At 48.0% G+C, this 18,736-nt stretch overlaps 1 protein-coding gene across 7 annotated transcripts in view; it reads right to left on the bottom strand.

The window, feature by feature from the left end:
- The window catches only part of UBP1 (upstream binding protein 1), a 533,655-nt gene that overhangs the window by 319,557 nt on the left and 195,362 nt on the right, over window positions 1–18,736 (bottom strand). For all 7 annotated transcript variants that reach the window (XM_085607613.1, XM_085607611.1, XM_085607612.1 and 4 more), the window contains exon 4: window positions 12,266–12,371. In XM_085607613.1, coding sequence (XP_085463739.1) covers window positions 12,266–12,371 — 106 coding nt within the window. The remainder of the gene's footprint in view (window positions 1–12,265; window positions 12,372–18,736) is intronic.

Raw genomic sequence — 18,736 nt, 5'->3', positions numbered from 1 at the left:
CAACCTTAGAATTCTCTGAATACCGGAATCAACAGCCACCGGGAATATAGAGGAAAATGTAGAGTGCCTTCTCATTGCACTGTTCGGGAGAGAGGTTTTTTCGCAGGTCCTCATCGTCGGGAGAGTGTACTGCTCGTTGGCGAACCGACCAGCCCCTGGGGCCCCTCCCAGGCCCATAATAGCCAAGCTACTTAACTATCGGGATAGAGACACTGCCCTTCGCCTCTCCAGGGAGAAAGGTCAACTGAAGCATGAGGGAATAGAGATATCAATATATCCTGACTTCACCATGGCCGTTCAAGATCAACGTCGTAAATTTCTACAGGTAAAGAAAAAACTGCAACAACTAAACATCCCCTATGCTATGCTATGCTATCCCGGCCTGCCTTAAGGTAACACATTTGGGAAAACACCGTTTCTTCACGAACCCGCAACATGCTCAGGACTTCCTCAAATCCCTGCCCAAAATACCTACAGGCCCATTGTCCCATACGCACCACCCCGAAGGTGGGGGAAACGCGTCTGATGTCAAAGATGGAACCCACCTCTATCACGCGATACATCAAGCCCCAAGGCATGTGCTTATACCCCACCAGATATAAGGATGTTGACCTGTCCCACACCTTCCCGCCTATATCCCACGGAATGGAAGACACGCAGAATCCCACACACATGCTCCGCAGATAAGTCTGAGAGACCATGGAGGAATATGTACATAAACACAGGGCAAGGACGGCCTCTAGACTATCGTCAACGACACCAGGCTACAAGACACTCTTGCCGCCACTCTGCTCTGCTTGTTTGAAGTGGGTGTCCTCTGCTAGAACTCTCCAGTTGTCTTCCGATCAGCCATCCCGCAGTTGATGTATTTGAACAAGACATTGTGTGGGGGGGAACGGCACCCTGCCTGTAGAAATAGCTAAATACAGAGCAATTCTTCACAAAACGGCGAGATGAAAATACACAATACCGCCCGAGCACCCTCGTTTAATCGAGAAGAGACTGGCCGCCCTCAAGAAACTACCCAACAGGCAAACCCTAAGAACCTCCTATCGTAAATGGGTAATTTGTTGAGCCCATCGCCCCCTGTTGGGGTGGAGGAACTGGGGTTTTTTGGGAGGGGGGGGTGAGGGTCGGGACACCGTGAGTTTGAGTCACTGCTGTGGGAGGGGGGAGGGACTGGGGAAAGTTTTTATGTTGCATCTCAATGCCAGTCAGTCAGTGAGAACTTTATTTCGGCCGTGAGACCATAAAAGTGCACATAGGTACATCAACAAACACAATAAGACAATAAATAAGCATAACAATTTTAAAAAGGAATTAAACAACAAGTTATCATGAAAGAGGAATAGGTACGAAAATTAATTTAAAAAAGTTCGTCTCCTTCGCCACATGCCATGCAAGTAGCGAGATACTGAAAAAACAATAGGGGGGTGAGTGTCGTATATTAAAGACCAAGCAGCCTGATTAAAATGACGAAATCCCAAATTCCTACAAATGGGAATCAGCCAACATTTTCTAATTACAGAGTAGGCAGGGCAGAAGAACAGCACGTGTGAAACAGTTTCCATTTTATAGTTGCATGCAGGGCAAGTTTCCTGATTCTGCGTCTGCCACTTAGCTGAAAAGGATCTAACCGGTAGGGTACCGTGTCTTAACTGAATGTATAATTTTCGTGCAAGCGGGGGTTCAATTTGATCCATGACTTCCTCAAATTTTGAATCAGATTTAACTGAGAGGAACTCCGAAGTCAACCTGCCCGCTGTTGTGGAGCTCAAAAGTGTTTGAGAGTTCCTTGTACATATCAGTGAAGAAAGTTCTTTCTTAGTTAGCCCGGCACAGAAATTTTCCGGGGTTACCCAAAGTTCCGGGAGTCTTAGAGAGACACTAGCTGCTTTAATATGTTGGAGCCAAGGGATCTGTTTAGATTTGAGGAGAGGCCAGATTTCGACAAATTCAGCTCTATATGAGGCCAGCTCAGGAACCGACCACAACCTTTTCCAATAGAGGATTGGTCTGGCACTTACAATCTCCTCAATTGAGACTAAACCAAGATCAAGTCTCAGGGGAATCAAAGGCGTGCTAGAGGGGAGCCCCACGAGTATTCTTAAAAACGACTGCTCAACCTTAGTGAGGGTCTCTAATTGCTTATGTCCCCACAAATCTGCCCCATAAATTACAGCTGCTCTGGCCTGCCGACAAAAAATCTCCAAAGCAGGAGATACTGGTTTATAGCTCGATCTTTTAAAAACTTTATTTAGGCCCCCCGCCAACTGGGAAAGCTTAAGCGTCGACTTGGCTATCTGCTTATTCCAGATAAAATTCTCAGTTAGGATAAGGCCCAGGTAAACAAAGGTTTTAACCCTTTCAAGGGGGATGCCAAATAAAGCTGGATTTGGGCGTACCCGTTTAGGGGGGTTGAAAATCATAAATTTTGTTTTCCCCAAATTGATTTCCAATCCCCGCTGATCGCAAAAATTAACAAAGCCATCAAGTGTTTTTTGAATGCCCGATGATGTTCTAGACAACAACAAAGTGTCGTCCGCAAACATCAGAGCGGGCACTCGACCTGTTACCAATTTTGGAGCATCATTGTTTGCCACACAATTCAGATGGTCCACAAGACCATTAATATAAAGACTGAAAAGTGTGGGAGCCAACACGCACCCTTGGCGAACACCTTTGTGGACAGGAAAACGATCAGTGAGCTCACCATACTTGCCATATCTCACCTGGGCAAAATTGTTTTCATGAAGCCTACGTAGGACGGCTAGTAGATAATGCGGAAGACCCAAGTCTGCTAGGACCTGCCACAATTTGGCTCTTGGGACTAAATCAAAAGCTGCCCGCAGGTCCACAAACACAAGGTAGAGGCTGCCACCCTCGACCTTGGCTGTTTTCCAGTACAAGACCTGCAGGCGAAAAATCTGATCGACAGTAAAAATACCAGCCCTAAAGCCTGCCTGAAAAGTAGACAAAATTCCTTTCTCTTCAATCCACCCCAAGACCCTGTCCAACAGAATCCTCCCCATAAGTTTTTGGGAGGTATCAATTAGACTAATGGGCCTATAATTAGAGGGAGTCAAAGGGCAGCCCTTTTTTAGGATAGGCACAATTTCGGCTCCAAGCCAAGTTGGGGGCACATTGTCCCCCTGTAAGATACAGTTAAATAAAGTAACCAAATAGGGGGCCCATATCTTTGGTTGTGCCCTGAACAAATCACCGGGCAGTTTATCAAGGCCGGGAGCCTTGTTAGGGAGCATTTTTCCTATCGCTTTTTCTACCTCAATCAGAGTAAAAAGATCAGAAGGAGCACAGCATCCAAATGGTGGCAAAGGTTCAGGGGAGCCATCGATTAAGCCATCATGATCAGGCATACCATATAGGTCACCAAAGTGATTTTCCCAGATTGAGGAGGCAATATTAGGTACAGGAGCAAGGTGTTGCCCACCATCTCCAGTTGCTACAATGGACCAAAATGATTTGGCATCATTGTTGACTAAGTGCAAACCCCAGCTCTTCCCACACTGCAGCCTCCCTTTCCTTCTTCGCATCGCTAATTGCTTTTTTGTACAGGGAGCGGTTTACTCTAATGACTTCTCTGTCGTTGGTTTTTATGGCCAGTAACAAAGCCTTTTTGGCCATGCGACAGGACATATTAAACCACCGTACAATTGTGGTCCGAGACTGGGTTACCTTTTTGGACGGAAACAAAATGTCCTTTAGGGCCATAACCAGTTGGCCGTGTATATCACATGAGCTGTCCCTAGGGCCAATTCTCCCCATTTCTATAAGAAATGGTATGATAATTTTATAAATTTCCGCAAGTTTGCTATCAGACATTATTAGTTGAGGCCATTTGACCCTCCTTCTACAATTTGTGAGAATCAATGGGCTAGTTACTTTGTTTATATCCGAGGAAGGATTTTTTAGGCCAAAGCTCCCCGGTTTAAGGGTCAGGACTAGAGCATTGTGGTCACTATCAAACCTCTCAATGACCACAAATTCATAAAGCCTGTCCCAATGCCTAGCTTCAATGAAGATATAATCAATAATTGAAGTATGGTTAGGTCTGTTAAATGTTGCCTTCCCCGGTCTGTCTGGTTTCACCCTGCCATTGCAGGCTCGTAGGGATACTGTTAGAGCAAGCGACTGCAATTGCAAAACAAAAGGGGTCCAGGCTTTGACCAACGGCATCAGCGGGTCTGGAATATTCCAATATAGATCCACTTCATCTGCATCTCCTACATTTGGGTCCCAAAGAGGTTCAAAGTGGCAATTGAAGTCTCCACCCAGTATTATCACAGTGGACGGGTCAAGTGGCTGTATGAGTTTGGACAAGTCGGCAATGGTCTCAGATTCAAGGCCCCGCTTGTTTGGTCTTACATAGACATTTATCAAGGCAATATTTGGGCCATTTACTGGATCCAACAGGACGAGTTGTACATCCCGAGAATTTGTTTGGATTTCCATTGCCTTCACACCTAGACATGTACCAACCCAAATAGACAGGCCACCCGAGGGTCTGCCCTGTTGCTTGCGCTTGCCGGAATATCATATGTTGCGAAGCCCGGAGCCGCACTCTCATTAAGCATCCAAGTTTCCTGGAACAGACATATATCAAATGTGGCAATAAACGCACCCCATTCTGCCAAAGGAAGTTTGTTCTTAAGGCCCGCCACATTCCACGAAAGGATTTTAACGTGGTCAGCAACCATAGTATTCTTGGGTAATAGGGTGTCCAAGGGGTTTTTAGAATTGATCAATGTGGGAAACCCAACACCAATCCCTTGAACAGGAATGGAATTTACAGGAGAGCAAGAAATGGGTAAAGTAAATGGAGGAGATTCTACAGAAGGTTCTAAGGTCAAAGTCCCCATACGTGGTCCAGATCGTTCGATTGGATCGGGATTGCCAATATCCAGTAAACTACAAATATCAATAGGATTGAGTTGGGCAATAGCAGGGGATGAATTGGTTGGTGACCACATATGTCAATCACATCCGTCGAGGCCAGAAAGAGCTTCATATCTGTTTACAGCTTCAAACGGCGTGAATGGTAACAAGTGATCCATCCTCCTGTTTCTACTACCGAAACTCCTAGGCGGTACAATGTCCCACCTTGGGGCATTGACTGATATCGTTGGAATAAAGTTTGGTTCCAGAGATGCGTGACCAACTTTAGGAGGTGCACGTTGGTTAAGGTACCCAACTCTAGTCCCTTGGGTTCTAGGGTAAAAATAAGTAAGTTCAAAAGGGACAATGGAATTACCAGGATTCCCAGCTGGCCAATTTAGGATGTGTCTAACAGCATTGGGATCTCTAAAATTTATAACAATTACGTCCCCTTCGATATCCTTCACCCTACTACCCAGCCAAGAGAGTCAACGAACATGGAGAATCTCACCATTAATATAGTTATTATTATAGGGAAGGGGACGATTCTGACTCAACCAGTATACTGATTAATTTTTAAGCTGAGAGAACCCTTCCCTCTTGCCATCTGGTAGTTTAGGGACTCCTACTAGTACGACTACATAGGGAACAGATTCCGGTGGTAATTCAACTTGAGGCTCCATACATTTTATGACCTTAACAGTGCTGGAGCTCCTCTCGACACCCATAATTCGTGCACCCTGGTTTTCTTCAGCCCTGTATGTTTTGCTGACAGCAGGAGGAACCATTTGCCTTGCTGGTATAGAGGATATATGCTTCTGTTGGCTGGGACCTAGGGTCGTATTAACTATGGATAAGCATTCACATGGAGTAGGAATGGAGGTAGGGAAAGTGGGTATAGAAGAATGGGCCAGGGCCACTAGGTCCTTGGCCTGCCCAGCTTTATTACAAACGGCCAACTCTAAGTTCCGTAACTTCTCTTCGACCCTCTTTAGCCTCTCTATAATTAGTAAGATGAATGACCTTATAAGATGTTCAATATTAAGCAAAGGGTCAATAGACTGTTTTTCCTTTGAGGAACAGTGTGAAGTAGTGGCCGATTCCACTGATATCGGAACTAAATTAGAGGCAACCTTTGGGGTATGTACATTAACAATGGGGGCCTTTAAAGTAGAAGCTACTAGATTAGTAGTAATAGTTTTTTTCCCAAAATCAGAGTGGCTAGTCCTAGATCTATATAGGTCTCCCCCCTTTTTCCTCCTTTTAGCAAGTGGTGGACCAAAAGCTTTAGACGGCAATGATTTCCTAGTCTTCTTTTTCGTAATCACCGCTTTTGGCAAGGAAGGATTAACTATCTCATCTATTTCCAAGAAGGGAATAGCGTGGGGGGGGTAAAATTTGCGTGCAAAATGTCGTGCGCACTAGACGGAGGACTTCGGGAAGATAACTCCCGCAAGAGTACGGGAACATTATCAGTAGAAAGCAAGTCATCGCTTTCAATATAGGGGCTAATATCCGACAAAGTAGCTTGTTGAGACAAATCTATAAGTGGCCTATTCTTCATATATTCCACGGACTGGCGATGCTCGGCCCTTCGCTCTGCTAAAGAATCTTCCCTCCCACCATCCATAGAGACCTTACTGAAATAGCGGTCCAATGTACCTTTCGTAGGCCCCCCTATCTTTCTCGGTGTCGTAGAATCGTGGCTCGCGGCCATGGTTAGTCAGTGGTTTGGTGTTCAATGTAAGTCCCTCACACAGGACAGAGTGATGCTCCCGGCCGGCCTCCTCAGGCCTCAGAGGGCCTGCCCTTTGCCCGGGCTTAGCCCGCGCGCGTCCCGCGACGCAGAGGGAGCCGTTTGAATTTAGCGCCTCCGGGCGCGTACGTGCAGCCGGGTGGGGGCGGAGTCACTTAGAATCCTGGGAGCCGTGGTCCTGTACTCCCAACGTGTGGCGGCAAGTCTGCAGCAACAGCGGCGGTAAGAAGAAGACAGCGACCGCCCCAACACAAGGAAGATAGCGTCTGACCCCTCAAGCTCCCCAGCGATGTTCAGGTAAGGAGCCTGCCACTCGTGAATATGCTTTCCAAAGTCTCCCCAAGAAGAGCACAACACCCCACAAAAACTTCAAATCCAGGAAAGACTCTTGTTTAATCACTTGCCTGCTTGATGTTGGTATTTCTGTGGTGAGCGTTTAGTCTGAATCCTGCCTTGCAGAGCTCCTTGGTGATCTTGTAGCTTTCCACCGCCTTCAATATTATGTTGTTTTAATTTTTTTTTTTTTTTTTGTGATTCCAGGTCCACTTGGTCCACTTGCTCCGGTTGCTCCAGTTGCTCCAGTTGCTGCTCACCACCTGATCCTGCTCCTCAGGATCCTCCTCCGGATCGATGCCACTTGCTGTCCGCCGCTACAGAGAAGAAGCCTGCCGGAACCAGCTACCTGACCTCCCGCCTCCTTCACACACTCGGCACCACCCAGCCACCGCTGAACGGAGCGGAAGGAGCGGCACCGGCGGGACCAAGAGCTGGGTCGGGAGAGGGTTCCGCGCTTCCGGTGGAATCAGCAGAGGCGCCGCGACTCAACCAGAAAAAGACTCAAGTGCGGCAACCAGAGAAAGGCTCCACGGCTCCGCGGCGATGCTGGTAAGCAGTTTGGCGTCTTCCCCGCTTCCCGCCTTCCTGCTCGCTCGCGCTGCAATCGACCAATCGACTAATTCCTCACACAACAATTCATTATGGGGCTCGTATGACAAGGAGATGTGGCATTACTGCACGTGGCCTTGAGCGAGCCACGTTCTCAGCCTGATTATTTGTGTAACCTTGGGCACAGAAAGAGAAAGGATGTTTATCTCGCGGCTCTCTTCTGTAAATCGGGCCACACCCCCCAACCACATTCACTGCCTATCTCTTTCTCCACTCCATACACACATGCCTGCACTGAAAACCCTGAATACCTACCAGATACTCTTCATCCGAATAGAATATACAGAGATAATGGAGTCACACCGTCTCCCTTTAATATAACTTCTTGACCTGGAATGTGCGCGGGTTGGGGGACCCCCGCAAGCGTCTAGAACGTCACAACATTCACTGTGCCATGCTCCAAGAAACACACCTTGCTCCCCATCCCATCCATCCCCTACATTCGTGGCCCGCTGGGCTACCAGTAAGTGCTTCTCGTCCTACTCCTCATATGCCCGGTTCACCCTCATCTTGGTGAAACGCACGTTTCCATACACCCCCATTGGCTCTTATGGGGACCCACAGGGCCGCTACAGCATTCTCTGGGGTAGATTATCTGCACAATCCATTACCCTTGTTTCTTGCTATGGACCTAACACGGACAATCCGGAATTTTTTTGTATCCTGTCGGGCAAAATAATGGACATAGGCTCTACACACCTTCTATGGGGTGTGGACTTCAATGTGACCATAAACCCAGCCTTTGACAGATCGCACCCACAAACTCACCATTATACTAACGCGCAGACGACTCTAAAAGACATTGTGGAGGAACATGACATCGTGGACGCCTGGAGGACCCTTCACCCGTTAACCAGGGAAGGGACGTGTTACTCCACTGCCCATTCCACCTGGTCGCGCATAGACAGCTGGCTAATAGACAGAGGACTGGCGACCTGGCTACAGCACGCTTCCCACCTCCCCCGCACATATTCGGACCATTCGCCCGTACTTCTTTCTCTTACGCCACCACATGAAGACCCGCCTTACATCTCTTGGCGCCTCAACCCACAATCGTTACTAGACCCTGTCTTCAAAGACTAACTCGAGCAAGAAATATCAGATTTCTTCCCTCGAAACGATCACTCATTATACTACGGTGTGGGAGGCCTTTAAGGTCACCATCCGTGGCATATGCATAGCCACGAGCAGGGGAGTCTTGAAAGATATCTGCAACACGTTGCGGAAGTTAGAGCAAAGCATTAAGCAGGTGGAACTCACCCTCCAAACCTCGCCTACCCCTGAACATAGAGCTCTGCGGGACCTCCTCACGGAGTACCAAGAAACAGCTGAGAGAGAATGTAAATTTAGAGGGAAATACCATCAGGCACGACGGTATGGCGAAGGAGAAAGACTGGGAAGGGCATTAGCACGAGAGACGGGCATTCTGCCACAATCAATGCGCGAAGCACTAGTCGTCTCCCTGCCCAAACCGGGAAAACCGGCCACGCAGGTGGATTCATACAGGCCCCTGTCCCTCATTAATGTGGATGCCAAGATTTTATCAAAATGAATTGCTAACCGCATCAACCCCCTCATGCCCGTGCTGGTCCTCCCCGACCAGTCAGGTTTTGTGCGACCAGAGGCACTTCCCACAATCTGCGCACCCTCTTCGCGATCCTTCACGACATAGACCCCAACAAAAATGCAGCCACCATTTTTTTTTTAGACGCCACCAAGGCGTTTGTCTCCCTGGAATGGGATTACTTGGCTTTTGTATTGCACCGCATGGGCTTCCCCCTCCCTTTCTTAGCCTGGATAAATCGGCTATACACGAACCTGCAGGCCACGGTATTGGTCAACGGTAAACGGTCATCCCTCTCTCCTATAGCCAGAGGGACCAGACAAGGGTGCCCCCTATCTCTCCTTCTGTTCGCCCTGGCTGTCGAACCCTTGGCCGCCAAGATCCGCCAACACTTCCGTGATCATGCCATAATTTTCCCACAAAGGCAAATATTAATCTCTTTATATGCAGATGACCTCACCCTGTACTTACGGAACCCAGAGGATAGGCTGAATCCCATCCTAAGACTGTTCATCCTTTTTGGACGATTATCTGGAGCAAATATTAATTGGGGGAAATCACAAATCTACCCCCTCACCGACTCCACTCCCAAATTTGTACCGGACTTTCCCCTAAAATGGTGTGAAGACACACTTACTTATTTCGGCATAGTGATATCGCGCAACCGAGAACACCTCATCAGAGCTAATTATGGAAGTGCACTGAACTCACTGACAGATAAAGTCACGCGGTGGATTGCGCTACCGCTGTCCATGGCAGGCAGAGCTGCCCTTATCAAAATGGTAATACTGCCCAAACTTTTATATTTGCTCATAAACATCTACTATGCTCCCAGCAGACATTTCTTCTCAGCCGTCAAAAGCCAACTCATTCGACTCACTTGGGGAGGAAAGCAGGCTAGGCTACGTTGCGACACCCCAACGCATCCCTTCAGTGAGGGCGGATTCGAAATACCAGACCTGGAATTATATTTTAGCTGCGCCCAGGCCCAATCTGCCTACTATTGGATGAACCCCCCCACCCCTATATGCCACATCTGGCAATTGAAGACAGGTACATGAACCCTATCCCAAGCACTGCCTACCTGAGCACCCCGCAGTTCCGCGGCACCTTGCCTCTACTACTGTCCACTGCACCACCAGCACATGGCGAGACTTAGCGAATCTTACACAAAGCTCCCTGCTGTACTCCCCCCCCCCCACCCCCCCTTCTTCCCCTGGCCAACAGGCAGGACATTCCAGTCACGCAAGAAGGGGGTTGCCGTAAACTCCTTCGTAAACTGTCCAGACAAACCTGGGGGCAATTGTACAATAAGAACAAATTTCGCACAAGTGACGAATTCTTTGGGTCGGTGGCCCCTTCCCCCCTAGAGTGCTTCTACTACATTAGACTGCACCAAGATGTGAGGGCCCTCACGCCTTGCTTCCCCCGGGAGCCCCCCATCATGCCCCCCCTGCACAACATCCTACAACAAACTGCCCCCACCCATGTAATATCACTACTATATCGCACAGTACATAAAAACAGAGAATACGCGCCCCCTTAGGAAAGGCCACATGGGAAATAGAACTGGGACATCCCTTGACTGAGGAACAGTGGTCCTTCTGTTGTAGACAGACGGGTGATATCTAAGCCAGTAGCAAATTACGCATTATCCATTACAAATGTGTCCACCGTCTACACTACACACCAGCGCGCTTACACCACCTGCAATTCCGGGACAATGTGCTCGATGCGGCAGTGAGGGTGCCGATTTTCAACACACAGCCTGGGACTGCCCACCCGTTCGTCACTATTGGAAGGAAGTACTTGCCGCGCTGGACCAAATGACGGGGCTCCACATTCCCGAAGATCCCTTGACCGCGCTTTTAGGCTACACCGAACCCCTAGCTGCTAAAATCCGCAGATACACATCCCTCGCACTGCTGCTAGCTAAAAGGAGGGTCGCTTGCAGATAGGAAAGAGGGAGAGCTCCAAAATTTAAGTACTGGCTTCATGACCTTGTCTACTGCCAGGAACAATTACACACATATGCAGAACTCCTACCCCCTTCCACGGGATCTATGGGCACCCCTGCAAACGTATTTACTGGAACACACTGCTGACACCAACACCACTACTCCCCCCCCAATGCTGCCCCATTGGCGTGAAGTAACCTGAAGGTAAAAAGGTCCCCCATCCAGCGCACGATACACCGCGCATAGGAGACGCTGGGTCACTTGGACACAATGCTCCATACCCCCAAACACAGAATACGCCATATCAAACACAATATATTCTACAATACACACAACACGAGAGTGGAAATGTTACTGTTCATAAGATGTTGTCCAACATCACATGTCGACAGAGAAATATGGGATCCTCAAGACTCCCTGTTCCAACTAACGCGGCCGGCCCGTAGTGGTTGTAGCCGGCTTGCTGTGTCATCCCCTCCCACCTGTAACTATTCTTTGAATATTGACTTGCTATGCCGGCCCTGTCAGGGATGTAGGCATTCTGCTGTGGACAACTTCATATGCGACAAAAAATTTTTTTTTTTAATTATTTAGCTTTGTGAGAGCAGCATTTAGTACAGCAAACGGAATCTAGTAAGGGCTATTGGTGGCTTTAACTGAAGCAGCAGTGGTAAGTTATATGCTAGAGTCTACCATATTTCTTACTATTTTAGAAGTAAAACTAGATTTAAAAAAACCTCCAACTGATCCATTAAAGTGAAAATATCGATATTCAGATATTTTTTGTTTTTGAGTTAAATAATTTACATAACTTGTTTATCAGTTTGATGTTCATGCTTTTTGTGTGTAGTGTTTTGAGATTCAAATCATAGAAAGTGCTTAGCAGGGGGTCCCTGGCTTCCAGTAGTGCTTCACGGGTGTTCCACAAAAGTTTAAGAACCGCTTGTTTAGAAGATATAAAAATTCTAGTGGGCCGGACAAGATACTTCTGTTCAAATTAACTATCTTGATAACAGGGACAGTATAGCGATCTAGCACAATATATAATAGTGATCTGAATTTTTCTCCCTGATCATATTTGTGCAGGTGGAAATTACAAATAACTCATGATCGTACCCAGTTCCCTTATACCACTGCTCACTTTACCTAAATCAAGAAGCCGGTCCCCCGGACGATTCCATCTCCATCCTTCCAGGTGCTGGTGTTCACTATACTGCAACCTCCTATCATGGAAGACAACTCGTATTATACTCTAGGGAGGAAAAAAAAATAACAAATATCAGTGTTGTCATTTACAAATAGGTCTTAAAGTTATCCGTAAAGAATATAGTGCACAACTGTCTCCCTCAGCAAGTATTCTGCGCAATTACAGAAGGGCAACATTAGCATCGGCGGTGGTGTCAATCCCATAGTTAACGCAAAATGTTTTTCATTACATATTAACAGTTAAAGTTCGTCTTAACAATTAACGATTCAAAAGCGAGAATGAAAAGATGTCATGATCCACCTTTAGAAAAGGTAGAGATTTTCTGAATTACTCTATTTTTGAAACGGTTGAAAGTAATCTGGGATAGGAAGGCGTGATTACTTAGGGACGCGATCAGTAACATTTATCCATGACGTAACTTGGCAGGTGAGTTTGTAGTGCTAAAGAGCTCAATGTTCAAGTACCAGATACATTTCTTTAACATAGTTTTTTTAAGTTTAATACTAAAACTCCTTTGTTAAAATGTGTTTCAGTTCTACTCCTAGGTATGCCTGTTCACTTATTCAAGCGTTGTGCCCTAAGCATGCATATACAGGGCAAAACAGGGTACTCACTCACTGAAAAAAGTTTTCCCAATCAATTGCTGCCTTACAAATCTACACTAAGGCCAGTAGGGTCACAAACCCCTTCTTAAGGATTCAACTCCAGCACAGCCCCGTTTGTCACGGACCAGGTTCCAGATGCAATCACTTACCTACAAGGTCAAACTACTCTATACTCTACTACATCGCCCACAAGCATGGCAGTGGAGTTTGGATCCATACAGAGAAGTATTCCAGGGAGCACCTATTCTGCTAAGCAATATTACATAACTACTGCGACAGGAATACTGTCAAAAGTAACTGATAAATACAGATGGAGGGTAAATCCCGCCTGTTACTGGCAGATTGCTACTAATGTAAATGCATTGCGATTGAAACTGCTTTACCAGGAGTAATCCACATTACAGGAAAAATTACTGCCTACAAACAATGGTAAGGAATGTACTACCCAAAATTAAACGAGTTCTAAGCTGGTCTTAAACTGGGTAAAGACCATGAGTATCTATCTAAGTCAGAGTGTGTGTGTGTGTGTGTGCGTGTGTGTGTGTGTGTGTGTGTGTGTGTGAGAGAGTTTGAGTGTGTGTGTGTGTGTGTGTGTGTGTGTGTGGGAGAGTTTGAGAGTGTGTGCGAGTGAGAGTGTGTGAGTGTGAGAGTGTGTGAGTGTGTGAGTGTGTGTCTGTCTGTCTGTCTGTCTGTCTGTCTGTCTGTCTGTCTGTCTACTTCATTTTTTGGTACAGCTAAGTTTATAAATCTTACTGCCCATGCGGTAAAATGCAGCATCAGGCAATATTTGTTTAGGTACAAATGCATAGATATGGGTATTCTGCCAGAAATATTCTATACCACGCTTCAGTAATTACCCCAACTGTATTTCCCCAGGCAGTAATACTATGTCACTGGCAGTAATGCATCACTGAAACAATACCCTGGCCAGGGCCGGACTGGGAACCGAAACTGGCCCTGACAAATTGCTCAGCCGGCCCCCGGAGGGTGGGAGGGGTGCGGCCAAACTGTTTGTATGGGCCGCTTTTGTTACAGGGGGCAGATATTGCAGGCCCTGGTAACAAAAATGGCCCCCCAGGTGCCCAAAACCGGCCCCCACCCTGGCGGCCCACCGGGGAAATGCCCAGTGCCTGCTACGGCCAATCAATCTAACAGGTTATAGTAGTTCTAGAAGACGAGCTTGTGATCACTACAACTGGCACACACGTGTTCTGAGACTGATACCATTTTTAACAACTTCTCATGTCAGACTCCTTGTCAATGGGGGTTCAATGAGCTTATGAAAATTATCAACTTTAAAAATAGGTTCCTAGTACTACTTTGTTTAGAACTGTGCAGAATACATCAACACAAAAAGCTTGTTGTTCCATGATGCATGTACTTGTGCTATGCAAAACCAAATGCTTTTGGCTTTACAATATCCATGTTCACTATGTTGACTGTCACTCACAGCGTCATTTGTAGCAATTGTAAGAACCAAGTTTATTTTCTTGACACAAATCAGTTCACAACATGTACTCCTCTGCATACCACTCAAGTCCAGGCCAAGAATACTTTATCACCTAAAAAAGTGGGACCTGAAGCCAACTTCCAATGGCAGCCACTTTGTTGATCTTACTAGAGATGTTATGTGGTCTATTTTTCTGGTGGGTGACTGTCTTTCTTGACTCAGGGGGGGGATCCACTTGAAAGTCTTGCAGAGGATTTGGAGGGTTTTGAAGCAGATGGAGGTGGCGGCGCTGACCTGTCGGTTCATGGTGAGGGATGAGTCAAATACGATGCCAAGGTTTTTGGCGTGGGCGGAGGGGGCTGGTGGGCTTCCGAGGGCGGATGGCAACAAGGTGTTGTCCCATGTCGAGGGGTGGTTCCAAGGACAAGGACTTATGTCTTCATGGCGTTGAGCTTAAGGCAGCTGTTGGTCATCCAGATTCCTACTTACTGCATCCCTCTTTGAAAGTGGAGTCTGGCGGTGGCGGGGTCTTTGGTGAGGGAGAGGATGAGCTAGGTGTCGTCGGCGTAGGATACGATGTTGAGGCCGTGTTGTTGGGCGATGGCTGCGAGGGGGGCCACGTAGAAGTTGAAGAGGGTAGGGCTCTGTGACAACCCCTGTGGGACTCCGCATGTGATGATCGTTGGGTCGGAGAGGAAGGATGGTAGTCTGATTCTTTGGCTTATTCCGATGAGGAATGATCGGATCCGGTCTAGGGCTGGTCCTTGTATGCCGGCGTCATGTAGTCTGGCGATGAGTGTGCGGTGGGAGACGGTGTCGAAGGCTGCTGATAGGTCGAGTAGGATGAGGGCGGCGGAGTGTCCTTGGTCCAGGAGGATGCGAATGTTATCTGTGGCGGCGAGTAGGGCGGTCTAGGTGCTGTGGTTGCTCCGGAATCCAGATTGGGACGGCTTGAGGATAGCGTTTTCTTCGATGAATCGTGTTAGTTGCTTGTTGACTGTCTTTTCTACAACTTTGGCTGAGAAAGGGAGGAGCGAGATGGGCCGGTAGTTCTTGAGGTCAGTGGGGACGGCTTCTTGAGCAGGGGCCTGACTTCTGCTCATTTCCAGTCTTCTGGGAAGGTGCCTGTTTCGAAGGAGGTGTTGATGATGTGTTGTAGTTTGGGTGCAATGGCAGAGGAGGCTCTGTGGTAGATGTGGGGGGCTCCTGAGTGGATGCCTTTCATGGTCGACATGGTGTCTTCGGCTGTGATTGGAGTCCAGGTGTTGATTGTGGGCTGGCTGGTGTGTGACGGATGGGCCGGTAGTGACTTCCGATGGGTGATTGGCGAAGTTGTCATAGAGGTTTTTGATCTTTAGGTAGAAGAAGGTTCCAAGCTTGTTGCAGAGGTCTTGGGATGGGGTGATGCCCGTGGCTTCGCTGCGGGGGTTGAGTTCCCACATGATGGTGAAGAGTTCCTTGGAGTTGGTGGAGTTTGCGAGGATTTTGTTAGGATGAAAGTCCTTTTGGTAGTTCTGATTTGGTTGTGATTGTTCTCATGGCGTCCTTGTAGGTGGTGTGGTTTTCGGGAGTCTTGGCGTTTCTCCAGTTCTTCTCCAGGCATCTGCAGGTGCGTCTGGCTTCTTGGAGATCGGTGGTGAACCAGGCGGCTTTCCTGGGGCGGTGTTTGTTGGTGTTGCGTAGCAGGACGAGTTTGTCTGCGCAGCTGGCAATCCAGGAGTGGAGTTCTCTGGCTGCGATGTTGGCGTCGGATGCCGGGGTGTGGTTGTCTTGGGTGAGCGTGGCGTTGAGTTGCTCGTCTGACTTTTCTCCAGTTCCTTCGAGGTGGGTGTGGGGTTGGTTTGGGTGCTTTTGGTTTGTCGAAGGTGAAGTGTACGCAGTGGTGGTTGGTCCAAGGGGGTTGCGTAGTGTGACGGAAGTGGACACTGTTCCCTGCTGCAAAGATGGGGTTGAGGGTGTGTCCTGTTCTGTGTGTCGGTGTGGTGACGAATTGCTTAAGTCCGATGTTGGCGAGGTTGTCCAGCAGAGTGGAGGAGTAGGGGTTGGTGGGGTTGTCGAGGTGGAAGTTCAGGTTGCCGATGAGTGTGCAGTTCATTGAGGCTATGGCGTGGGGTGCGATGAAGTCGGTGATGGTTGTGGCGAAGAGGGCCCGGGGGTCTAGGGGTCTGTAGAAGAGGGTTCCGCGGAGCGTGGAGCTGGTCTGGATCTGTAGGTGTTCGGCAGAGGGGACGGTTTTGCTGGAGGTGGTGAAGCAGAGGGTGTTCTTGTGGGAGATGGCGAGGTTCCCTCCCGGGTGGTTGATGCGGTCCTTCCTCTGGATCTTGTATCCTTCTGGGATGGCGGTGCTGATGTCAGGGTCGGAGAAGGCATTGGTCCAGGTCTCCGTGAAGAAGGCGATGTCTGGCGAGAGAGAGTCGAGTAGGTTCCAGATCTCCACGGATTGTTTGTGCATGGAGCGCACAATGAGGAGGATGCATCTGAGGGCGTCGCTGGTGTTGGTTTTGGTGGTGCTGGGGGCAGGGTTGGTGAAGTTCTGGCGGCAGTGGAGGCAGGAGAACTGGCCGTGGGTTGTGTTAGGTGTGGCTCATTGGCAGTCTCTGCGTCTACCGGAGTTGGGTGCGTGGAGGGCGGCTGAGTTGTAGCGGTGGGTTGTCAGAGATGCAAGATCTCTGCCGTTGGTCGCGGTCGGGTCGCGGACGGGCGCAGATTCAACAAAGTTGACGGTGGTGTATCGATGATAGGTGTAAGAAATCCAGTGATTGGTTGGGGAGACACACCCACAATGCTGGTCAGGGTGAACCACAAAAGTCACTAAATTAACCAGTGCTTAATCCTCTGGTAGCTTGGCACAAACGCAGTCAGGCTTAACTGTGTGAAGGATTAATACAGCACACAAACAGTAAGAAAGTGATAACACAACACAAGGAATTTATACCATTAAACTTGCTCAATTCAACATTGTCCACATTACATACCTCTCGCCTAAACACCTGCGCTCAATATACCCCACAAGAAACACGGGATGCCTGCGTTACGGACACTCACAGACGGACTTCCTTCATATTGTGTGGAATTGCTTTTAGATAGTAAGTCATTGGAATGAGGTTTTGGGGCATCCTCATGATGCCCGAGGATGCCAGATATCTAGAGAGCTGAATCAATGCCTATTTGGACTAATCCCTACAAAAAAACAAAACAAAAAGAAATTGAGCAGAAAATTCACAATTCTTGGACTGACTCTGGCCAAACGGCATATAGCCTTCAATGCTTTAGCTCAACATCCCCCTGACGACTGATTGCTTACGGAATCTGACTGAGTGGGCTGGCGCGGAAGAAGCACACATGAAATGAGTAAAGCGCGACAACAAACTGCCAGACGACCGGTTGGCATGATGAGCCATGATCCATCGTCTCACTGACAACGGACGCGCCACCCCCACCACAGGGGCGAACTTAGAAAGACCGGGATGCTGCACTGATACAGATCCCCCGACAAGGATGGAGAGGAGGGTGGTGACCCTGTTGGATGGACATACGTTGACACCTCAGCCAGGCACTATGTAGGTGAACGAGCTGTTGCGGCTCGCCTATAATACAAGAGACATTTAAACACTACTGTATGGAAGGAGCTGAGCACAGGGGGTCTTTCTGTTACTCTTTAATGTTGTATCGTTTACTTGCTGCTTGCTATTTCATATGTTGAGGATGGCCTTGACAAAATTTGAAATTCCACAGGATGCTTACTGTGATTGTACTGTTTGCTAAAATTTCCTGTAATGTGGAACTGTTTTTTGCTGAAATGTCAATAAATACATATAGAAAAAAGTGTATACCAGACTGACAAAAACATCATCAATAAGACCAGATTTACTCAAGTTTAAAGTGAAAATAGCATCTAAAACCACAATGCGCCACTGGCGATTATCTGGTCACGCTAGACCTAGGTAATGTCACAAGCTCAGGCCCACCAAGAAGGTGCGCAAGACAGATACAAGGAGCAAGTTAGCCCAGCTTAAAAGTTGCCTTCTAAGTACGGCGCAAAAATTTCCGATTGCAGTGGAGAAGTCCACGAGTAGGAGGCTGAGCATCGCAAACAGATGTTGCTGTTGCATGAAAAGCAGGCCGGGTGTTGCGGGCTGTCGTCACTGTAACGCAAAGAGCTAGTCGGGCATCGTGGACGTTCATGTTGTAGTTTCGTGTTAGCAGTCGTCATAGGTTGTCGTTGCTGTTTCATGAAGTGCAGGTCTCGAATTGTTGATCGCCACTGGTAGTCGCTGTCAACGCGAAGAGCAGGACTCACAGGAGCTTCATGTTGGCGGTTGTCGCGTGCAACAGAGTCTTGGGGCAAACGCGCC

The sequence above is a fragment of the Triturus cristatus genome, chromosome 5_2 (assembly GCF_964204655.1).
Source record: "Triturus cristatus chromosome 5_2, aTriCri1.1, whole genome shotgun sequence".
NCBI classification, from domain to species: Eukaryota; Metazoa; Chordata; class Amphibia; order Caudata; family Salamandridae; genus Triturus; species Triturus cristatus.
Note: the sequence above shows the minus strand (reverse complement) of the source record. Positions and strands in the feature narration are given on the sequence as shown.